The sequence below is a fragment of the Engystomops pustulosus genome, chromosome 3 (genome assembly GCF_040894005.1).
Source record: "Engystomops pustulosus chromosome 3, aEngPut4.maternal, whole genome shotgun sequence".
Taxonomy (NCBI): domain Eukaryota; kingdom Metazoa; phylum Chordata; class Amphibia; order Anura; family Leptodactylidae; genus Engystomops; species Engystomops pustulosus.
The window spans coordinates 3,025,065-3,046,322 of NC_092413.1; the positions used below are offsets into that span (position 1 = coordinate 3,025,065).

General features: G+C 55.2%; 1 protein-coding gene across 1 annotated transcript in view; it reads left to right on the top strand.

The window, feature by feature from the left end:
- LOC140120783 (glucagon-like peptide 1 receptor) overlaps positions 1-21,258 on the top strand; it is a 207,251-nt gene that overhangs the window by 161,390 nt on the left and 24,603 nt on the right. Inside the window, exon 4 of the mRNA XM_072139726.1 lies at positions 14,375-14,496. Coding sequence (XP_071995827.1) covers positions 14,375-14,496 — 122 coding nt within the window. The remainder of the gene's footprint in view (positions 1-14,374; positions 14,497-21,258) is intronic.

A 21,258-nucleotide genomic window follows, 5' to 3' on the forward strand; every position in this document is an offset into this window, starting at 1 on the left:
CCTCCCCTGTATCTATAGGTGGGTGTCCATGTCCCCCTGTATCTATAGGTGGCTGTCCATATCCTCCCCTGTATCTATAGGTGGGTGTCCATACCCTCCCCTGGATCTATAGGTGGGTGTCCATATCCTCCCCTGTAGGTGGGTGTCCATACGCTCCCCTGTATCTATAGGTAGGTGGCCATACCCTCCCCTGTATCTATAGGTGGGTGTCCATACGCTCCCCTGTATCTTGATGATAGTGACGACCTCACAGGGGACATAACAAACTCTCTAGTGATGGATAGGCTGTTTTCTCAGTGATGGCACCGCTGCTCTCTAGTGATGGATAGGCTGTATTCTCAGTGATGGCGCCGCTGCTCTCTAGTGATGGATAGGCTGTATTCTCAGTGATGGCACCGCTGCTCTCTAGTGATGGATAGGCTGTATTCTCAGTGATGGCGCCGCTGCTCTCTAGTGATGGATAGGCTGTATTCTCAGTGATGACACCGCTGCTCTCTAGTGAGGGATAGGCTGTATTCTCAGTGATGGCACCGCTGCTCTCTAGTGATGGATAGGCTGTATTCTCAGTGATGGCACCGCTGCTCTCTAGTGATGGATAGGCTGTATTCTCAGTGATGGCGCCGCTGCTCTCTAGTGATGGATAGGCTGTATTCTCAGTGATGGCACCGCTGCTCTCTAGTGATGGATAGGCTGTATTCTCAGTGATGGCACCGCTGCTCTCTAGTGATGGATAAGCTGTATTCTCAGTGATGGCGCCGCTGCTCTCTAGTGATGGATAGGCTGTATTCTCAGTGATGGCACCGCTGCTCTCTAGTGATGGATAGGCTGTATTCTCAGTGATGGCACCGCTGCTCTCTAGTGATGGATAGGCTGTATTCTCAGTGATGGCGCCGCTGCTCTCTAGTGATGGATAGGCTGTATTCTCAGTGATGGCACCGCTGCTCTCTAGTGATGGATAGGCTGTATTCTCAGTGATGGCAACGCTGCTCTCTAGTGATGGAAAGGCTGTATTCTCAGTGATGACACCGCTGCTCTCTAGTGATGGATAGGCTGTATTCTCAGTGATGGCACCGCTGCTCTCTAGTGATGGATAGGCTGTATTCTCAGTGATGACCCCGCTGCTCTCTAGTGATGGATAGGCTGTATTCTCAGTGATGGCGCCGCTGCTCTCTAGTGATGGATAGGCTGTATTCTCAGTGATGGCACCGCTGCTCTCTAGTGATGGATAGGCTGTATTCTCAGTGATGACACCGCTGCTCTCTAGTGATGGATAGGCTGTATTCTCAGTGATGACACCGCTGCTCTCTAGTGATGGATAGGCTGTATTCTCAGTAATGGCACCGCTGCTCTCTAGTGATGGATAGGCTGTATTCTCAGTGATGACACCGCTGCTCTCTAGTGATGGATAGGCTGTATTCTCAGTGATGGCGCCGCTGCTCTCTAGTGATGGATAGGCTGTATTCTCAGTGATGGCACCGCTGCTCTCTAGTGATGGATAGGCTGTATTCTCAGTGATGACACCGCTGCTCTCTAGTGATGGATAGGCTGTATTCTCAGTGATGTCACTGCTGCTCTCTAGTGATGGATAGGCTGTATTCTCAGTGATGGCGCCGCTGCTCTCTAGTGATGGATAGGCTGTATTCTCAGTGATGGCGCCGCTGCTCTCTAGTGATGGATAGGCTGTATTCTCAGTGATAGCGCCGCTGCTCTCTAGTAATGGATAGGCTGTCTTCTCAGTGATGGCACCGCTGCTCTCTAGTGAGGGATAGGCTGTATTCTCAGTGATGGCACCGCTGCTCTCTAGTGATGGATAGGCTGTATTCTCAGTGATGGCACCGCTGCTCTCTAGTGAGGGATAGGCTGTATTCTCAGTGATGGCACCGCTGCTCTCTAGTGATGGAAAGGCTGTATTCTCAGTGATGGCGCCGCTGCTCTCTAGTGATGGATAGGCTGTATTCTCAGTGATGGCGCCGCTGCTCTCTAGTGATGGATAGGCTGTATTCTCAGTGATGTCACCGCTGCTCTGTAGTGAGGGATAGGCTGTACTCTCAGTGATGGATAGGCTGTATTCTCAGTGATGGCACCGCTGCTCTCTAGTGATGGATAGGCTGTATTCTCAGTGATGTCTCTGCTCTTTAGTGATGGATAGGCTGTATTCTCAGTGATGGCACCGCTGCTCTCTAGTGATGGATAGGCTGTATTCTCCGTGATGACACCGCTGCTCTCTAGTGATGGATAGGCTGTATTCTCAGTGATGGCGCCGCTGCTCTCTAGCGATGGATAGGCTGTATTCTCAGTGATGGCACCGCTGCTCTCTAGTGATGGATAGGCTGTATTCTCAGTGATGGCACCGCTGCTCTCTAGTGATGGATAGGCTGTATTCTCAGTGATGGCACCGATGCTCTCTAGTGATGGATAGGCTGTATTCTCAGTGATGGCGCCGCTGCTCTTTAGTGATGGATAGGGTATATTCTCAGTGATGGCACCGCTGCTCTCTAGTGATGGATAGGCTGTATTCTCAGTGATTACACCGCTGCTCTCTAGTGATGGATAGGCTGTATTCTCAGTGATGGCGCCACTGCTCTCTAGTGATGGATAGGCTGTATTCTCAGTGATGGCACCGCTGCTCTCTAGTGATGGATAGGCTGTATTCTCAGTGATGGCACCGCTGCTCTCTAGTGATGGATAGGCTGTATTCTCAGTGATGGCAACGCTGCTCTCTAGTGATGGATAGGCTGTATTCTCAGTGATGGTACCGCTGCTCTCTAGTGATGGATAGGCTGTATTCTCAGTGATGGTACCGCTGCTCTCTAGTGATGGATAGGCTGTATTCTCAGTGATGGTACCGCTGCTCTCTAGTGTTGGATAGGCTGTATTCTCAGTGATGGCACCGCTGCTCTCTAGTGATGGATAGGCTGTATTCTCATGGACTTACACATGGACTTACCTCAAGATCTAGTCTGCACCCTCAGTGCTGCCACAGCCACTAACCTTAGGAGCTACTAGTGCCTCAGACCTCTGCCTGACACCCAGGGCTAGTCCAGAGACTTAAGCCCATGGCTGAGATCCACCACCAGGACTCAGCTCCATCTGCACCAGCCAAGCCTGAACCTACTACCAGGCTGTGTGTAACCTTCCTCTGGACCGGCTCTCTATGACTCTTCCAGCCTGAGAATCTGCTGTTAATTGTTTAGGCCGTTACCTGTTGTTCCTCTCTAGTGATGGATAGGCTGTATTCTCAGTGATGGCGCCGCTGCTCTCTAGTGATGGATAGGCTGTATTCTCTGTAATGTCACCGCTGCTCTCTAGTGATTGATAGGCTGTATTCTCAGTGATGGCACCGCTGCTCTCTAGTGATGGATAGGCTGTATTCTCAGTGATGTCACCGCTGCTCTCTAGTGATGGATAGGCTGTATTCTCAGTGATGGCACCGCTGCTCTCTAGTGATGGATAGGCTGTATTCTCAGTGATGGCACCGATGCTCTCTAGTGAGGGATAGGCTGTATTCTCAATGATGGCACCGATGCTCTCTAGTGATGGATAGGCTGTATTCTCAGTGATGGCACCGCTGCTCTCTAGTGAAGGATAGGCTGTATTCTCAGTGATGGCACCGCTGCTCTCTAGTGATGGATAGGCTGTATTCTCAGTGATGACACCGCTGCTCTCTAGTGATGGATAGGCTGTATTCTCAGTGATGGCGCCGCTGCTCTCTAGTGATGGATAGGCTGTATTCTCAGTGATGACACCGCTGCTCTCTAGTGAGGGATAGGCTGTATTCTCAGTGATGGCACCGCTGCTCTCTAGTGATGGATAGGCTGTATTCTCAGTGATGGCACCGCTGCTCTCTAGTGATGGATAGGCTGTATTCCTAGTGATGGCGCCGCTGCTCTCTAGTGATGGATAGGCTGTATTCTCAGTGATGGCGCCGCTGCTCTCTAGTGAGGGATAGGCTGTATTCTCAGTGAATGCACCGCTGCTCTCTAGTGATGGATAGGCTGTATTCTCAGTGATGGCTCCGCTGCTCTCTAGTGATGGATAGGCTGTATTCTCAGTGATGGCGCCGCTGCTCTCTAGTGATGGATAGGCTGTATTCTCAGTGATGGCACCGCTGCTCTCTAGTGATGGATAGGCTGTATTCTCAGTGATGGCGCCGTTGCTCTCTAGTGATGGATAGGCTGTACTCTCAGTGATGGCACCGCTGCTCTCTAGTGATGGATAGGCTGTATTCTCAGTGATGACACCGCTGCTCTCTAGTGATGGATAGGCTGTATTCTCAGTGATGGCACCGCTGCTCTCTAGTGATGGATAAGCTGTATTCTCAGTGATGGCACCGCTGCTCTCTAGTGATGGATAGGCTGTATTCTCAGTGATGGCACCGCTGCTCTCTAGTGATGGATAGGCTGTATTCTCAGTGATGACACCGCTGCTCTCTAGTGAGGGATAGGCTGTATTCTCAGTGATGGCACCGCTGCTCTCTAGTGATGGATAGGCTGTATTCTCAGTGATGGCACCGCTGCTCTCTAGTGATGGATAGGCTGTATTCCTAGTGATGGCGCCGCTGCTCTCTAGTGATGGATAGGCTGTATTCTCAGTGATGGCGCCGCTGCTCTCTAGTGAGGGATAGGCTGTATTCTCAGTGAATGCACCGCTGCTCTCTAGTGATGGATAGGCTGTATTCTCAGTGATGGCTCCGCTGCTCTCTAGTGATGGATAGGCTGTATTCTCAGTGATGGCACCGCTGCTCTCTAGTGATGGATAGGCTGTATTCTCAGTGATGGCGCCGTTGCTCTCTAGTGATGGATAGGCTTTACTCTCAGTGATGGCACCGCTGCTCTCTAGTGATGGATAGGCTGTATTCTCAGTGATGACACCGCTGCTCTCTAGTGATGGATAGGCTGTATTCTCAGTGATGGCACCGCTGCTCTCTAGTGATGGATAGGCTGTATTCTCAGTGATGGCACCGCTGCTCTCTAGTGATGGATAGGCTGTATTCTCAGTGATGGCACCGCTGCTCTCTAGTGATGGATAGGCTGTATTCTCAGTGATGGAGCCGCTGCTCTCTAGTGATGGATAGGCTGTATTCTCAGTGATGGCACCGCTGCTCTCTAGTGAGGGAGAGGCTGTATTCTCAGTGATGGCGCCGCTGCTCTCTAGTGATGGATAGGCTGTATTCTCAGTGATGGCACCGCTGCTCTCTAGTGATGGATAGGCTGTATTCTCAGTGATGGCGTCGCTGCTCTCTAGTGATGGATAGGCTGTATTCTCAGTGATGGCACCGCTGCTCTCTAGTGATGGATAGGCTGTATTCTCAGTGATGACACCGCTGCTCTCTAGTGATGGATAGGCTGTATTCTCAGTGATGGCGCCGCTGCTCTCTAGTGATGGATAGGCTGTATTCTCAGTGATAGCGCCGCTGCTCTCTAGTAATGGATAGGCTGTCTTCTCAGTGATGGCACCGCTGCTCTCTAGTGAGGGATAGGCTGTATTCTCAGTGATGGCACCGCTGCTCTCTAGTGAGGGATAGGCTGTATTCTCAGTGATGGCACCGCTGCTCTCTAGTGATGGAAAGGCTGTATTCTCAGTGATGGCGCCGCTGCTCTCTAGTGATGGATAGGCTGTATTCTCAGTGATGGCGCCGCTGCTCTCTAGTGATGGATAGGCTGTATTCTCAGTGATGTCACCGCTGCTCTGTAGTGAGGGATAGGCTGTACTCTCAGTGATGGATAGGCTGTATTCTCAGTGATGGCACCGCTGCTCTCTAGTGATGGATAGGCTGTATTCTCAGTGATGTCTCTGCTCTTTATTGATGGATAGGCTGTATTCTCAGTGATGGCACCGCTGCTCTCTAGTGATGGATAGGCTGTATTCTCCGTGATGACACCGCTGCTCTCTAGTGATGGATAGGCTGTATTCTCAGTGATGACACCGCTGCTCTCTAGTGATGGATAGGCTGTATTCTCAGTGATGGCACCGCTGCTCTCTAGTGAAGGATAGGCTGTATTCTCAGTGATGGCACCGCTGCTCTCTAGTGATGGATAGGCTGTATTCTCAGTGATGGCACCGCTGCTCTCTAGTGATGGATAGGCTGTATTCTCAGTGATGGCACCGCTGCTCTCTAGTGATGGATAGGCTGTATTCTCAGTGATGGCACCGCTGCTCTCTAGTGATGGATAGGCTGTATTCTCAGTGATGGCACCGCTGCTCTCTAGTGATGGATAGGCTGTATTCTCAGTGATGGCACCGATGCTCTCTAGTGATGGATAGGCTGTATTCTCAGTGATGGCGCCGCTGCTCTTTAGTGATGGATAGGCTGTATTCTCAGTTATGACACCGCTGCTCTCTAGTGATGGATAGGCTGTATTCTCAGTGATGGCGCCGCTGCTCTCTAGTGATGGATAGGCTGTATTCTCAGTGATGGCGCCACTGCTCTCTAGTGATGGATAGGCTGTATTCTCAGTGATGGCGCCACTGCTCTCTAGTGATGGATAGGCTGTATTCTCAGTGATGGCACCGCTGCTCTCTAGTGATGGATAGGCTGTATTCTCAGTGATGGCACCGCTGCTCTCTAGTGATGGATAGGCTGTATTCTCAGTGATGGCAACGCTGCTCTCTAGTGATGGATAGGCTGTATTCTCAGTGATGGTACCGCTGCTCTCTAGTGATGGATAGGCTGTATTCTCAGTGATGGTACCGCTGCTCTCTAGTGATGGATAGGCTGTATTCTCAGTGATGGTACCGCTGCTCTCTAGTGTTGGATAGGCTGTATTCTCAGTGATGGCACCGCTGCTCTCTAGTGATGGATAGGCTGTATTCTCATGGACTTACACATGGACTTACCTCAAGATCTAGTCTGCACCCTCAGTGCTGCCACAGCCACTAACCTTAGGAGCTACTAGTGCCTCAGACCTCTGCCTGACACCCAGGGCTAGTCCGGAGACTTAAGCCCATGGCTGAGATCCACCACCAGGACTCAGCTCCATCTGCACCAGCCAAGCCTGAACCTACTACCAGGCTGTGTGTAACCTTCCTCTGGACCGGCTCTCTATGACTCTTCCAGCCTGAGAATCTGCTGTTAATTGTTTAGGCCGTTACCTGTTGTTCCTCTCTAGTGATGGATAGGCTGTATTCTCAGTGATGGCGCCGCTGCTCTCTAGTGATGGATAGGCTGTATTCTCTGTAATGTCACCGCTGCTCTCTAGTGATGGATAGGCTGTATTCTCAGTGATGGCACCGCTGCTCTCTAGTGATGGATAGGCTGTATTCTCAGTGATGTCACCGCTGCTCTCTAGTGATGGATAGGCTGTATTCTCAGTGATGGCACCGCTGCTCTCTAGTGATGGATAGGCTGTATTCTCAGTGATGGCACCGATGCTCTCTAGTGAGGGATAGGCTGTATTCTCAGTGATGGCACCGATGCTCTCTAGTGATGGATAGGCTGTATTCTCAGTGATGGCACCGCTGCTCTCTAGTGAAGGATAGGCTGTATTCTCAGTGATGGCACCGCTGCTCTCTAGTGATGGATAGGCTGTATTCTCAGTGATGACACCGCTGCTCTCTAGTGATGGATAGGCTGTATTCTCAGTGATGGCGCCGCTGCTCTCTAGTGATGGATAGGCTGTATTCTCAGTGATGACACCGCTGCTCTCTAGTGAGGGATAGGCTGTATTCTCAGTGATGGCACCGCTGCTCTCTAGTGAGGGAGAGGCTGTATTCTCAGTGATGGCGCCGCTGCTCTCTAGTGATGGATAGGCTGTATTCTCAGTGATGGCACCGCTGCTCTCTAGTGATGGATAGGCTGTATTCTCAGTGATGGCGTCGCTGCTCTCTAGTGATGGATAGGCTGTATTCTCAGTGATGGCACCGCTGCTCTCTAGTGATGGATAGGCTGTATTCTCAGTGATGGCACCGCTGCTCTCTAGTGATGGATAGGCTGTATTCTCAGTGATGGCACCGCTGCTCTCTAGTGATGGATAGGCTGTACTCTCAGTGATGGCACCGCTGCTCTCTAGTGATGGATAGGCTGTATTCTCAGTGATGGCGCCGCTGCTCTCTAGTGATGGATAGGCTGTACTCTCAGTGATGGCACCGCTGCTCTCTAGTGATGGATAGGCTGTATTCTCAGTGATGGCACCGCTGCTCTCTAGTGATGGATAGGCTGTATTCTCAGTGATGACACCGCTGCTCTCTAGTGATGGATAGGCTGTATTCTCAGTGATGACACCGCTGCTCTCTAGTGATGGATAGGCTGTATTCTCAGTGATGGCATCGCTGCTCTCTAGTGATGGATAGGCTGTACTCTCAGTGATGGCACCGCTGCTCTCTAGTGATGGATAGGCTGTATTCTCAGTGATGACACCGCTGCTCTCTAGTGATGGATAGGCTGTATTCTCAGTGATGGCACCGCTGCTCTCTAGTGATGGATAGGCTGTATTCTCAGTGATGACACCGCTGCTCTCTAGTGATGGATAGGCTGTATTCTCAGTGATGGCACCGCTGCTCTCTATTGATGGATAGGCTGTATTCTCAGTGATGTCTCTGCTCTCTAGTGATGGATAGGCTGTATTCTCAGTGATGGCGCCGCTGCTCTCTAGTGATGGATAGGCTGTATTCTCAGTGATGGCACCGCTGCTCTCTAGTGATGGATAGGCTGTATTCTCAGTGATGACACCGCTGCTCTCTAGTGATGGATAGGCTGTATTCTCAGTGATGGCACTGCTGCTCTCTAGTGATGGATAGGCTGTATTCTCAGTGATGGCACCGCTGCTCTCTAGTGATGGATAGGCTGTATTCTCAGTGATGACACCGCTGCTCTCTAGTGATGGATAGGCTGTATTCTCAGTGATGGCACCGCTGCTCTCTAGTGATGGATAGGCTGTATTCTCAGTGATGGCACCGCTGCTCTCTAGTGATGGATAGGCTGTATTCTCAGTGATGGCGCCGCTGCTCTCTAGTGATGGATAGGCTGTATTCTCAGTGATGGCGCCGCTGCTCTCTAGTGATGGATAGGCTGTATTCTCAGTGATGGCGCCGCTGCTCTCTAGTGATGGATAGGCTGTATTCTCAGTGATGACACCGCTGCTCTCTAGTGATGGATAGGCTGTATTCTCAGTGATGGCACCGCTGCTCTCTAGTGATGGATAGGCTGTATTCTCAGTGATGGCACTGCTGCTCTCTAGTGATGGATAGGCTGTATTCTCAGTGATGACACCGCTGCTCTCTAGTGATGGATAGGCTGTATTCTCAGAGATGGCGCCGCTGCTCTCTAGTGATGGATAGGCTGTATTCTCAGTGATGTCGCCGCTGCTCTCTAGTGATGGATAGGCTGTATTCTCAGTGATGGCGCCGCTGCTCTCTAGTGATGGATAGGCTGTATTCTCAGTGATGGCACCGCTGCTCTCTAGTGATGGATAGGCTGTATTCTCAGTGATGGCACCGCTGCTCTCTAGTGATGGATAGGCTGTATTCTCAGTGATGGCGCCGCTGCTCTCTAGTGATGGATAGGCTGTATTCTCAGTGATGGCGCCGCTGCTCTCTAGTGATGGATAGGCTGTATTCTCAGTGATGTCACCACTGCTCTCTAGTGATGGATAGGCTGTATTCTCAGTGATGGCAACGCTGCTCTCTAGTGATGGATAGGCTTTATTCTCAGTGATGGCAGCGCTGCTCTCTAGTGATGGATAGGCTGTATTCTCAGTGATGGCACCGCTGCTCTCTAGTGATGGATAGGCTGTATTCTCAGTGATGGCACTGCTGCTCTCTAGTGATGGATAGGCTGTATTCTCAGTGCTCCATTATTAAGTGACTTTATAAAGTGCTGTCAGTGACTTTGCACCGTGTGTTATTTATGGTCGGGGTTTGGCGGTTTTACAAGCTTTTCTTTGGGGGTCAGTGATTTCTCTGGTTAGAGCGCGGCTCAGATGATATAGTATGAATGTGTCGCTTCTGGGTTTTTGTTACTATGTTGCGCTGTCGGCAGAGAACAATAACATCACAAGCAGCGGTAATGGAGCGGAGTCTGGGCCCGGGCGGTGCTATAATTTCTTTGAGATTTCTGTTCCTGCCACTCACATCACACAAAGTGTCTGAATGGCGCGCAGCACCCACGCGCTCGCAGGGTTTTGTTACATTGTAGCAGTTATTTACCCCTCTGGGGGGGATTTTTATCAAATGTCCCTTATATAAAGGAAGAAGAGACAGACCTGCAGAATGAACCCCCGGGGCAGCGCTCCTCCACACATGACCATGGCGCTCGTCTCATCACCTGCTGATGTGCATTTCCCACAATTCCTTGTGCACGGCTGGTAGTTGTGAATAGCGCCCCCTCCAGGTCAGGATCCATCTGCTGCGCTGCTTATCCAGAGGAGAATGCAGGGAGAACTTAGAGTAATTGCCTGGTCAGGCAAGAGTTAACTGGTGTCTGTTATTATCCAATGATGTGTCTGTAACACAAGCTGGAAGGTGATTGGAGAGGTGCTGCCACCTGACCGGGGAATATAAATCTCTGCTGGGTGGAAGCACATGGACTTACCTCAAGATCTAGTCTGCACCCTCAGTGCTGCCACAGCCACTAACCTTAGGAGCTACTAGTGCCTCAGACCTCTGCCTGACACCCAGGGCTAGTCCGGAGACTTAAGCCCATGGCTGAGATCCACCACCAGGACTCAGCTCCATCTGCACCAGCCCAGCCTGAACCTACTACCAGGCTGTGTGTAACCTTCCTCTGGACCGGCTCTCTATGACTCTTCCAGCCTGAGAATCTGCTGTTAATCGTTTAGGCCGTTACCTGTTGTTCAATAAAGAACCGTGAGTTTATTTACACAAAGTTGCCTCCGTCTGATCCCTGGATACGGCTGTTACCACCTTTGGCTCCCCATCAATAACCCAGGGACTTATCTTACAGACACTCAGGGGTGCCCCAGGGAGAACCAGTACATCAGCCTCTCCCTCCATCTTTCTTGCACTTACCACCTGCTGGAGAGCTGCCAGGCTGTAGGACAGCCCTCCGGTCCCCATACCAAGCACCATGACCACAGCGTGCCCTAGACTGCAACCGCCAGCCAGTCCGGTATTCTGGGCCCCGGCAGCCTCCAGGCTCCAAGAAAAGGCTAGACTCCGGTGGGGGTGTACGTGCCGTGTAGGCTCCGGTGGGGGGTGGTGTACTTGTCGTGTAGGCTCCGGTGGGGGGTGGTGTACGTGCCGTGTAGGCTCCGGTTGGGGGTGGTGTACGTGCTGTGTAGGCCCCGGTGGGGGGTGTTGTACGTGCCGTGTAGGCTCCGGTGGTGGGTGGTGTACGTGCCGTGTAGGCTTCGGTGGGGGGTGCTGTACATGCTGTGGAGGCTCCGGTGGGGGGTGGTGTACGTGCTGTGGAGGCTCCGGTGGGGGGGGGGGGGTGTACGTGCAGTGTAGGCTCCGGTGGGGGGTGTACGTGCTGTGTAGGCTCCGGTGGGGGGTGGTGTACGTGCCGTGTAGGCTCCGGTGGGGGGTGTACGTGCCGTGTAGGCTCCGGTGGGGGGTGGTGTACGTGCTGTGTAGGCTCCGGTGGGGGGTGGTGTACGTGCTGTGTAGGCTCCAGTAGGGGGTGGTGTACGTGCTGTGTATGCTCCGGTGGGGGATGATGTACGTGCCGTGTAGGCTTCGGTAGGGGGAGTGCCGTGTAGGCTCCGGTGGGGGATGGTGTACGTGCTGTGTAGGCTCCGGTGGGGGGTGATGTACATGCTGTGGAGGCTCTGGTGGGGGGTGGTGTACGTGCTGTGGAGGCTCTGGTGGGGGGTGGTGTACGTGCTGTGTAGGCTCCGGTGGGGGGTGATGTACATGCTGTGGAGGCTCTGGTGGGGGGTGGTGTACGTGCTGTGTAGGCTCCGGTAGGGGGTGGTGTACATGCTGTGTAGGCTCCGGTGGGGGGTGGTGTACATGCTGTGTAGGCTCCAGTGGGGGGTGGTGTACGTGCTGTGTAGGCTCCGGTAGGGGGTGGTGTACGTGCTGTGTATGCTCCGGTGGGGGATGATGTACGTGCCGTGTAGGCTTCGGTAGGGGGAGTGCCGTGTAGGCTCCGGTGGGGGATGGTGTATGTGCTGTGTAGGCTCCGGTGGGGGGTGGTGTACGTGCTGTGTAGGCTCCGGTAGGGGGTGGTGTACATGCTGTGTAGGCTCCGGTGGGGGGTGGTGTACATGCTGTGTAGGCTCCAGTGGGGGGTGGTGTACGTGCTGTGTAGGCTCCGGTAGGGGGTGGTGTACGTGCTGTGTATGCTCCGGTGGGGGATGATGTACGTGCCGTGTAGGCTTCGGTAGGGGGAGTGCCGTGTAGGCTCCGGTGGGGGATGGTGTATGTGCTGTGTAGGCTCCGGTGGGGGGTGGTGTACGTGCCGTGTAGGCTCCGGTGCGGGGTGTTGTACATGCTGTGGAGGCTCCGGTGGGGGGTGATGTACATGCTGTGGAGGCTCCGGTGGAGGGTGTTGTACATGCTGTGGAGGCTCCGGTGGGGGGTGGTGTACGTGCTGTGTAGGCTCCGGTGGGGGGTGGTGTACGTGCTGTGTAGGCTCCGGTGGGGGGTGATGTACATGCTGTGGAGGCTCTGGTGGAGGGTGTTGTACATGCTGTGGAGGCTCCGGTGGGGGGTGGTGTACGTGCTGTGTAGGCTCCGGTGTGGGGTGGTGTACGTGCTGTGTAGGCTCCGGTGGGGGGTGATGTACGTGCTGTGGAGGCTCTGGTGGGGGGTGGTGTACGTGCTGTGTAGGCTCCGGTGGGGGGTGGTGTACGTGCTGTGTAGGCTCCGGTGGGGGGTGATGTACATGCTGTGGAGGCTCCGGTGGGGGGTGGTGTTCGTGCTTTGGAGGCTCCGGTGGGGGGGGGGGGTGTACGTGCTGTGGAGGCTCTGGTGGGGGGGGGTGTACATGCTGTGGAGGCTCTGGTGGGGGTGGTGTACGTGCTGTGTAGGCTCCGGTGGGGGGGGTGTACATGCGGTGGAGGCTCTGGTGGGGGGTGGTGTACATGCCGTGTAGGCTCCGGTAGGGGGTGGTGTAAGTGCTGTGTAGGCTCCGGTGGGGGGTGATGTACGTGCTGTGGAGGCTCTGGTGGGGGGGTTGTACGTGCCGTGGAGGCTCCGGTGGGGGGTGGTGTACGTGCCGTGGAGGCTCCGGTGGGGGGTGGTGTACGTGCTGTGTAGGCTCTGGTGGGGGGTGGTGTACGTGCTGTGTAGGCTCCGGTGGGGGGTGGTGTACGTGCTGTGTAGGCTCTGGTGGGGGGTGGTGTACATGCGGTGGAGGCTCCGGTGGGGGGTGGTGTACGTGCCGTGTAGGCTCCGGTGGGGGGTGGTGTACGTGCTGTGTAGGCTCCGGTGGGGGGTGGTGTACATGCGGTGGAGGCTCTGGTGGGGGGTGGTGTACGTGCCGTGTAGGCTCCGGTGGGGGGTGGTGTACGTGCTGTGTAGGCTCCGGTAGGGGGTGGTGTACGTGCTGTGTAGGCTCCGGTGGGGGGTGGTGTACGTGCTGTGTAGGCTCTGGTGGGGGGTGGTGTACGTGCCGTGGAGGCTCCGGTAGGGGGAGTGCCGTGTAGGCTCCGGTGGGGGATGGTGTACGTGCTGTGTAGGCTCCGGTAGGGGGTGGTGTACGTGCTGTGTAGGCTCTGGTGGGGGGTGGTGTACGTGCCATGGAGGCTCCGGTAGGGGGTGGTGTACGTGCTGTGTAGGCTCCGGTGGGGGGTGGTGTACATGCAGTGTAGGCTCTGGTGGGGGGTGGTGTACGTGCCATGGAGGCTCCGGTAGGGGGTGGTGTACGTGCTGTGTAGGCTCCGGTAGGGGGTGGTGTACATGTTGTGGAGGTTCCGGTGGGGGGTGGTGTACATGCAGTGTAGGCTCCGGTGGGGGGTGGGGTACGTGCTGTGGAGGCTCCGGTGGGGGGTGGTGTACGTGCCGTGGAGGCTCCGGTGGGGGGTGGTGTACGTGCTGTGGAGGCTCCGGTAGGGGGTGGTGTACGTGCTGTGGAGGCTCCGGTGGGGGGTGGTGTACGTGCTGTGGAGGCTCCGGTAGGGGGTGGTGTACGTGCTGTGGAGGCTCCGGTAGGGGGTGGTGTACATGCTGTGTAGGCTCCGGTGGGGGGTGGTGTACATGCCGTGGAGGCTCCGGTGGGGGGTGGTGTACGTGCTGTGTAGGCTCCGGTGGGGGGTGGGGCAGAGATCTTAGAGGGTTTTCTGGTATCTGGTTCTGTTTTTCTCCTGATTTCGGGGGGATATGAAAATAAATAATAAGTTTCTCCTCCCTCTGGGGCTCCAGACACAACCTGTCAGAGGGGGGCGCTGTCTCTATGTGACTCTGACCTAGATGTACAGGTTCTGGTGGGGCAGTACATCCCTGTAAGACGTGTCTCTTCTTCTCTGTGCAGTGCTCCAGGGCAGAGTGTTCCGGTTCTGCACCGCGGAGGGAACGTGGATGGTCAGAGAAGCCAAGGACAACGGGACCATCCCCTGGAGGAACCTGAGCGAGTGCGAGGACCGCACACTGAAGGTAACTCCCATCATCCTCCGCAGCTCTCAGCACTAAGTGGACCTGGTCACACAGCAGCTGCAGAGCATTGCGCCTCCACCTAATGGGTCCACGGAGGGCGGAGTCAGTCATCACCCACAAGCAGCAAATCTATGGCTCCTGATACTGACCGGTGCCAGCAAGAGCGCCCCCCGATGTATAGTAGGTGCCACCCCCTGACGTATAGATGGTGCCGCCGCCTGACATATAGATGGTGCTGCCCCATTATGTATAGTAGGTGCCACCCCCTGATCTATAGATGGTGCCACCCCCTGATCTATAGATGGTGCCGCCCCCTAATGTATAGTAGGTGCCACCCCCTGATCTATAGATGGTGGCACCCCCTGATCTATAGATGGTGCCGCCCCCTGATGTATAGATTGTGCAGCCCCCGGATGTATAGATGGTGCCACCCCCTAATGTATAGATGGTGCCACCCCCTGATCTATAAATGGTGCCGCCCCCTAATGTATAGTAGGTGCCACCCCCTGATCTATAGATGGTGCCGCCCCCTGATGTATAGATTGTGCAGCCCCCGGATGTATAGATGGTGCCACCACCTAATGTATAGATGGTGCCGCCCCCTGATGTATAAATTGTGCCGCCCCCGGATGTATTAGATGGTGCCGCCCCCGGATGTATTAGATGGTGCCGCCCCCGGATGTATAGTAGGTGCCGCCCCCTGATCTATAGATGGTGCCACCCCCGGATGTATAGATTGTGCCGCCCCCGGATGTATTAGATGGTGCCGCCCCCGGATGTATAGTAGGTGCCGCCCACGGATGTATTAGATGGTGCCGCCCCCGGATGTATAGTAGGTGCCGCCCCCTGATGTATAGATGGTGCCGCCCCCTGATGTATAGATGGTGCCGCCCACTGATGTATAGATGGTGCCGCCCCCTGATGTATAGATGGTGCCGCCCCCGGATGTATAGATGGTGCCGCCCCCGGATGTATAGATGGTGCCACCCCCGGATATATAGATGGTGCCACCCCCGGATGTATAGATTGTGCCGCCCCCGGATGTATAGATGGTGCCACCCCCGGATATATAGATGGTGCCACCCCCGGATGTATAGATTGTGCCGCCCCGGATGTATTAGATGGTGCCGCCCACGGATGTATTAGATAGTGCCACCCCCGGATGTATAGATGGTGCCGCCCCCGGATGTACAGATGGTTCTGCCCCCGGATGTACAGATGGTTCTGCCCCAGGATGTATAGATGGTGCCGCCCCCGGATGTATAGATGGTGCCGCCCCCGGATGTATAGATGGTGCCACCCCCTGATCTATAGATGGTGCCGCCCCCTAATGTATAGTAGGTGCCACCCCCTGATCTATAGATGGTGGCACCCCCTGATCTATAGATGGTGCCGCCCCCTGATGTATAGATTGTGCAGCCCCCGGATGTATAGATGGTGCCACCCCCTAATGTATAGATGGTGCCACCCCCTGATCTATAAATGGTGCCGCCCCCTGATGTATAGATTGTGCAGCCCCCGGATGTATAGATGGTGCCACCACCTGATCTATAGATGGTGGCACCCCCTGATCTATAGATGGTGCCGCCCCCTGATGTATAGATTGTGCAGCCCCCGGATGTATAGATGGTGCCACCCCCTAATGTATAGTAGGTGCCACCCCCTGATCTATAGATGGTGCCGCCCCCTGATGTATAGATTGTGCAGCCCCCGGATGTATAGATGGTGCCACCACCTAATGTATAGATGGTGCCGCCCCCTGATGTATAAATTGTGCCGCCCCCGGATGTATTAGATGGTGCCGCCCCCGGATGTATAGTAGGTGCCGCCCCCTGATCTATAGATGGTGCCACCCCCGGATGTATAGATTGTGCCGCCCCCGGATGTATTAGATGGTGCCGCCCCCGGATGTATAGTAGGTGCCGCCCACGGATGTATTAGATGGTGCCGCCCCCGGATGTATAGTAGGTTCCGCCCACTGATGTATAGTAGGTGCCGCCCCCTGATGTATAGATGGTGCCACCCCCGGATATATAGATGGTGCCGCCCCCGGATGTATAGATGGTGCCACCCCCGGATATATAGATGGTGCCGCCCACTGATGTATAGATGGTGCCGCCCCCTGATGTATAGATGGTGCCGCCCCCGGATGTATAGATGGTGCCACCCCCGGATGTATAGATGGTGCCGCCCCCGGATGTACAGATGGTTCTGCCCCCGGATGTACAGATGGTTCTGCCCCCGGATGTACAGATGGTTCTGCCCCAGGATGTATAGATGGTGCCGCCCCCGGATGTATAGATGGTGCCGCCCCCGGATGTATAGATGGTGCCACCCCCGGATATATAGATGGTGCCACCCCCGGATGTATAGATTGTGCCGCCCCCGGATGTATAGATGGTGCCACCCCCGGATATATAGATGGTGCCACCCCCGGATGTATAGATTGTGCCGCCCCGGATGTATTAGATGGTGCCGCCCACGGATGTATTAGATAGTGCCGCCCCCGGATGTATAGTAGGTGCCGCCCACTGATGTATAGTAGGTGCCGCCCCCTGATGTATAGATGGTGCCGCCCCCGGATGTATAGATGGTGCCACCCCCGGATGTACAGATGGTTCTGCCCCCGGATGTATAGATGGTGCCACCCCCGGATATATAGATGGTGCCACCCCCGGATGTATAGATTGTGCCGCCCCCGGATGTATTAGATGGTGCAGCCCACGGATGTATTAGATGGTGCCGCCCCCGGATGTATAGTAGGTGCCGCCCACTGATGTATAGTAGGTGCCGCCCCCTGATGTATAGATGGTGCCGCCCACTGATGTATAGTAGGTGCCGCCCACTGATGTATAGATGGTGCCACCCCCTGATCTATAGATGGTGCGACCCCTGATGTATAGATGGTGCCGCCCCCGGATGTATAGATGGTGCCGCCCACTGATGTATAGATGGTGCCGCCCCTGGATGTACAGATGGTGCCGTCCCCGGATGTACAGATGGTTCCGCCCCCGGATGTATAGATGGTTCCGCCCCCGGATGTATAGATGGTGCCGCCCCCGGATGTATAGATGGTGCCGTCCCCGGATGTATAGATGGTGCCACCCCCGGATGTATAGATGGTGCCACCCCCGGATGTATAGATGGTGCCGTCCCCGGATGTACAGATGGTTCCGCCCCCGGATGTATAGATGGTGCCGCCCCCGGATGTATAGATGGTGCCGCCCCCGGATGTATAGATTGTGCCACCCCCGGATGTATTAGATGGTGCCGCCCACGGATGTATTAGATGGTGCCGCCCCCGGATGTATAGTAGGTGCCGCCCCCGGATGTGTAGTAGGTGCCGCCCACTGATGTATAGATGGTGCCGCCCCCGGATGTATTAGATGGTGCCGCCCCCGGATGTATAGATGGTGCCACCCCCGGATGTATAGATGGTGCCGCCCCCGGATGTACAGATGGTTCTGCCCCCGGATGTACAGATAGTTCTTCCCCAGGATGTATAGATGGTGCCGCCCCCGGATGTATAGATGGTGCCGCCCCCGGATGTATGGATGGTGCCACCCCCGGATGTATAGATGGTGCAACCCCCGGATGTATAGATTGTGCCGCCCCCGGATGTATTAGATGGTGCCGCCCACGGATGCATTAGATGGTGCTGCCCCCGGATGTATAGTAGGTGCCGCCCACTGATGTATAGTAGGTGCCGCCCCCTGATGTATAGATGGTGCCGCCCCCGGATGTATAGATGGTGCCACCCCCGGATGTACAGATGGTTCTGCCCCAGGATGTATAGATGGTGCCGCCCCCGGATGAATAGATGGTGCCACCCCCGGATGTATAGATGGTGCCACCCCCGGATGTATAGATTGTGCCGCCCCCGGATGTATAGATGGTGCCGCCCCTGGATGTATAGATGGTGCCGCCCCTGGATGTATAGATGGTGCCGCCCCTGGATGTATAGATGGTTCCGCCCCCGGATGTATAGATGGTGCCGCCCCCTGATGTATAGATGTTGCCGCCCCCTGATGTATAGATGGTGCCGCCCCCTGATCTATAGATGGTGCGACCCCTGATGTATAGATGGTGCCGCCCCCGGATGTACAGATGGACTGCCCCCGGATGTACAGATGGTTCTGCCCCCGAATGTACAGATGGTTCTGCCCCAGGATGTATAGATGGTGCCGCCCCCGGATGTATAGATGGTGCCGCCCCCGGATGTATAGATGGTGCCGCCCCCGGATGTATAGATGGTGCCGCCCCTGGATGTATAGATGGTGCCGCCCCTGGATGTATAGATGGTGCCGCCCCTGGATGTATTAGATGGTGCCGCCCACTGATGTATAGATGGTGCCGCCCCCGGATGTATAGATGGTGCCGCCCCCGGATGTACAGATGGTTCTGCCCCCGGATGTGCAGATGGTTCTTCCCCAGATGTATAGATGGTTCTGCCCCAGGATGTATAGATGGTGCCACCCTCGGATGTATAGATTGTGCCGCCCCCGGATGTATTAGATGGTGCCGCCCACGGATGTATTAGATGGTGCCGCCCCCGGAAGTATAGTAGGTGCCGCCCCCTGATCTATAGATGGTGCCGCCCCCTGATGTATAGATGGTGCCACCCCTGATCTATAGATGGTGCGACTCCTGATGTATAGATGGTGCGACCCCTGATGTATAGATGGTGCCGCCCACTGATGTATAGATGGTGCCGCCCCCTGAAGTATAGATGGTGCCGCCCACTGATGTATAGTAGGTGCCGCCCATTGATGTATAGATGGTGCCACCCCCTGATCTATAGATGGTGCGACCCCTGATGTATAGATGGTGCCGCCCCCGGATGTATAGATGGTGCCGCCCACTGATGTATAGATGATGCCGCCCCTGGATGTACAGATGGTGCCGTCCCCGGATGTACAGATGGTTCCGCCCCCGGATGTATAGATGGTGCCGCCCCCGGATGTATAGATGGTGCCGCCCCCGGATGTATAGATGGTGCCGCCCCTGGATGTATAGATGGTGCCGCCCCTGGATGTATAGATGGTTCCGCCCCCGGATGTATAGATGGTTCCGCCCCCGGATGTATAGATGGTGCCGCCCCCGGATGTATAGATGGTGCCGCCCCCTGATGTATAGATGGTGCCGCCCCCTGATCTATAGATGGTGCGACCCCTGATGTACAGATGGTGCCACCCCCGGATGTACAGATGGTTCTGCCCCCGGATGTACAGATGGTTCTGCCCCCGGATGTACAGATGGTTCTGCCCCAGGATGTATAGATGGTGCCGGCCCCGGATGTATAGATGGTTCTGCCCCCGGATGTACAGATGGTTCTGCCCCCGGATGTACAGATGGTTCTGCCCCAGGATGTATAGATGGTGCCGGCCCCGGATGTATAGATGGTTCTGCCCCCGGATGTACAGATGGTTCTGCCCCCGGATGTACAGATGGTTCTGCCCCAGGATGTATAGATGATGCCGCCCACGGATGAATTAGATGGTGCCGCCCCCGGATGTATAGTAGGTGCCGCCCCTGGATGTATAGATAGTGCCACCCCCGGATGTACAGATGGTTCTGCCCCAGGATGTATAGATGGTGCCTCCCTCGGATGTATAGATTGTGCCGCCCCCGGATGTATTAGATGGTGCCGCCCACGGATGTATTAGATGGTGCCGCCCCCGGATGTATAGTAGGTGCCGCCCCCTGATCTATAGATGGTGCCGCCCCCTGATGTATAGATGGTGCCACCCCTGATCTATAGATGGTGCCACCTCTGATCTATAGATGGTGCGACTCCTGATGTATAGATGGTGCGACCCCTGATGTATAGATGGTGCCGCCCACTGATGTATAGATGGTGCCGCCCCCTGAAGTATAGATGGTGCCGCCCACTGATGTATAGTAGGTGCCGCCCATTGATGTATAGATGGTGCCACCCCCTGATCTATAGATGGTGCGACCCCTGATGTATAGATGGTGCCGCCCCCGGATGTATAGATGGTGCCGCCCACTGATGTATAGATGATGCCGCCCCTGGATGTACAGATGGTTCCGCCCCCGGATGTATAGATGGTGCCGCCCCCGGATGTATAGATGGTGCCGCCCCCGGATGTATAGATGGTGCCGCCCCTGGATGTATAGATGGTGCCGCCCCTGGATGTATAGATGGTTCCGCCCCCGGATGTATAGATGGTTCCGCCCCCGGATGTATAGATGGTGCCGCCCCCTGATGTATAGATGGTGCCGCCCCCTGATGTATAGATGGTGCCGCCCCCTGATCTATAGATGGTGCGACCCCTGATGTACAGATGGTGCCGCCCCCGGATGTACAGATGGTTCTGCCCCCGGATGTACAGATGGTTCTGCCCCCGGATGTACAGATGGTTCTGCCCCAGGATGTATAGATGGTGCCGCCCCCGGATGTATAGATGGTGCCGTCCCCGGATATATAGATAGTGCCGTCCCCGGATATATAGATAGTGCCACCCCCGGATGTATAGATTGTGCCGCCCCCGGATGTACTAGATGGTGCCGCCCACGGATGTATAGTAGGTGCCGCCCCTGGATGTATAGATGGTTCCGCCCCCGGATGTATAGATGGTGCCGCCCCCTGATGTATAGATGGTGCCGCCCCCTGATGTATAGATAGTGCCGCCCCCTGATCTATAGATGGTGCCGCCCCCGGATGTACAGATGGTTCTGCCCCAGGATGTATAGATGGTGCCGCCCCCGGATGTATAGATTGTGCCGCCCCGGGATGTA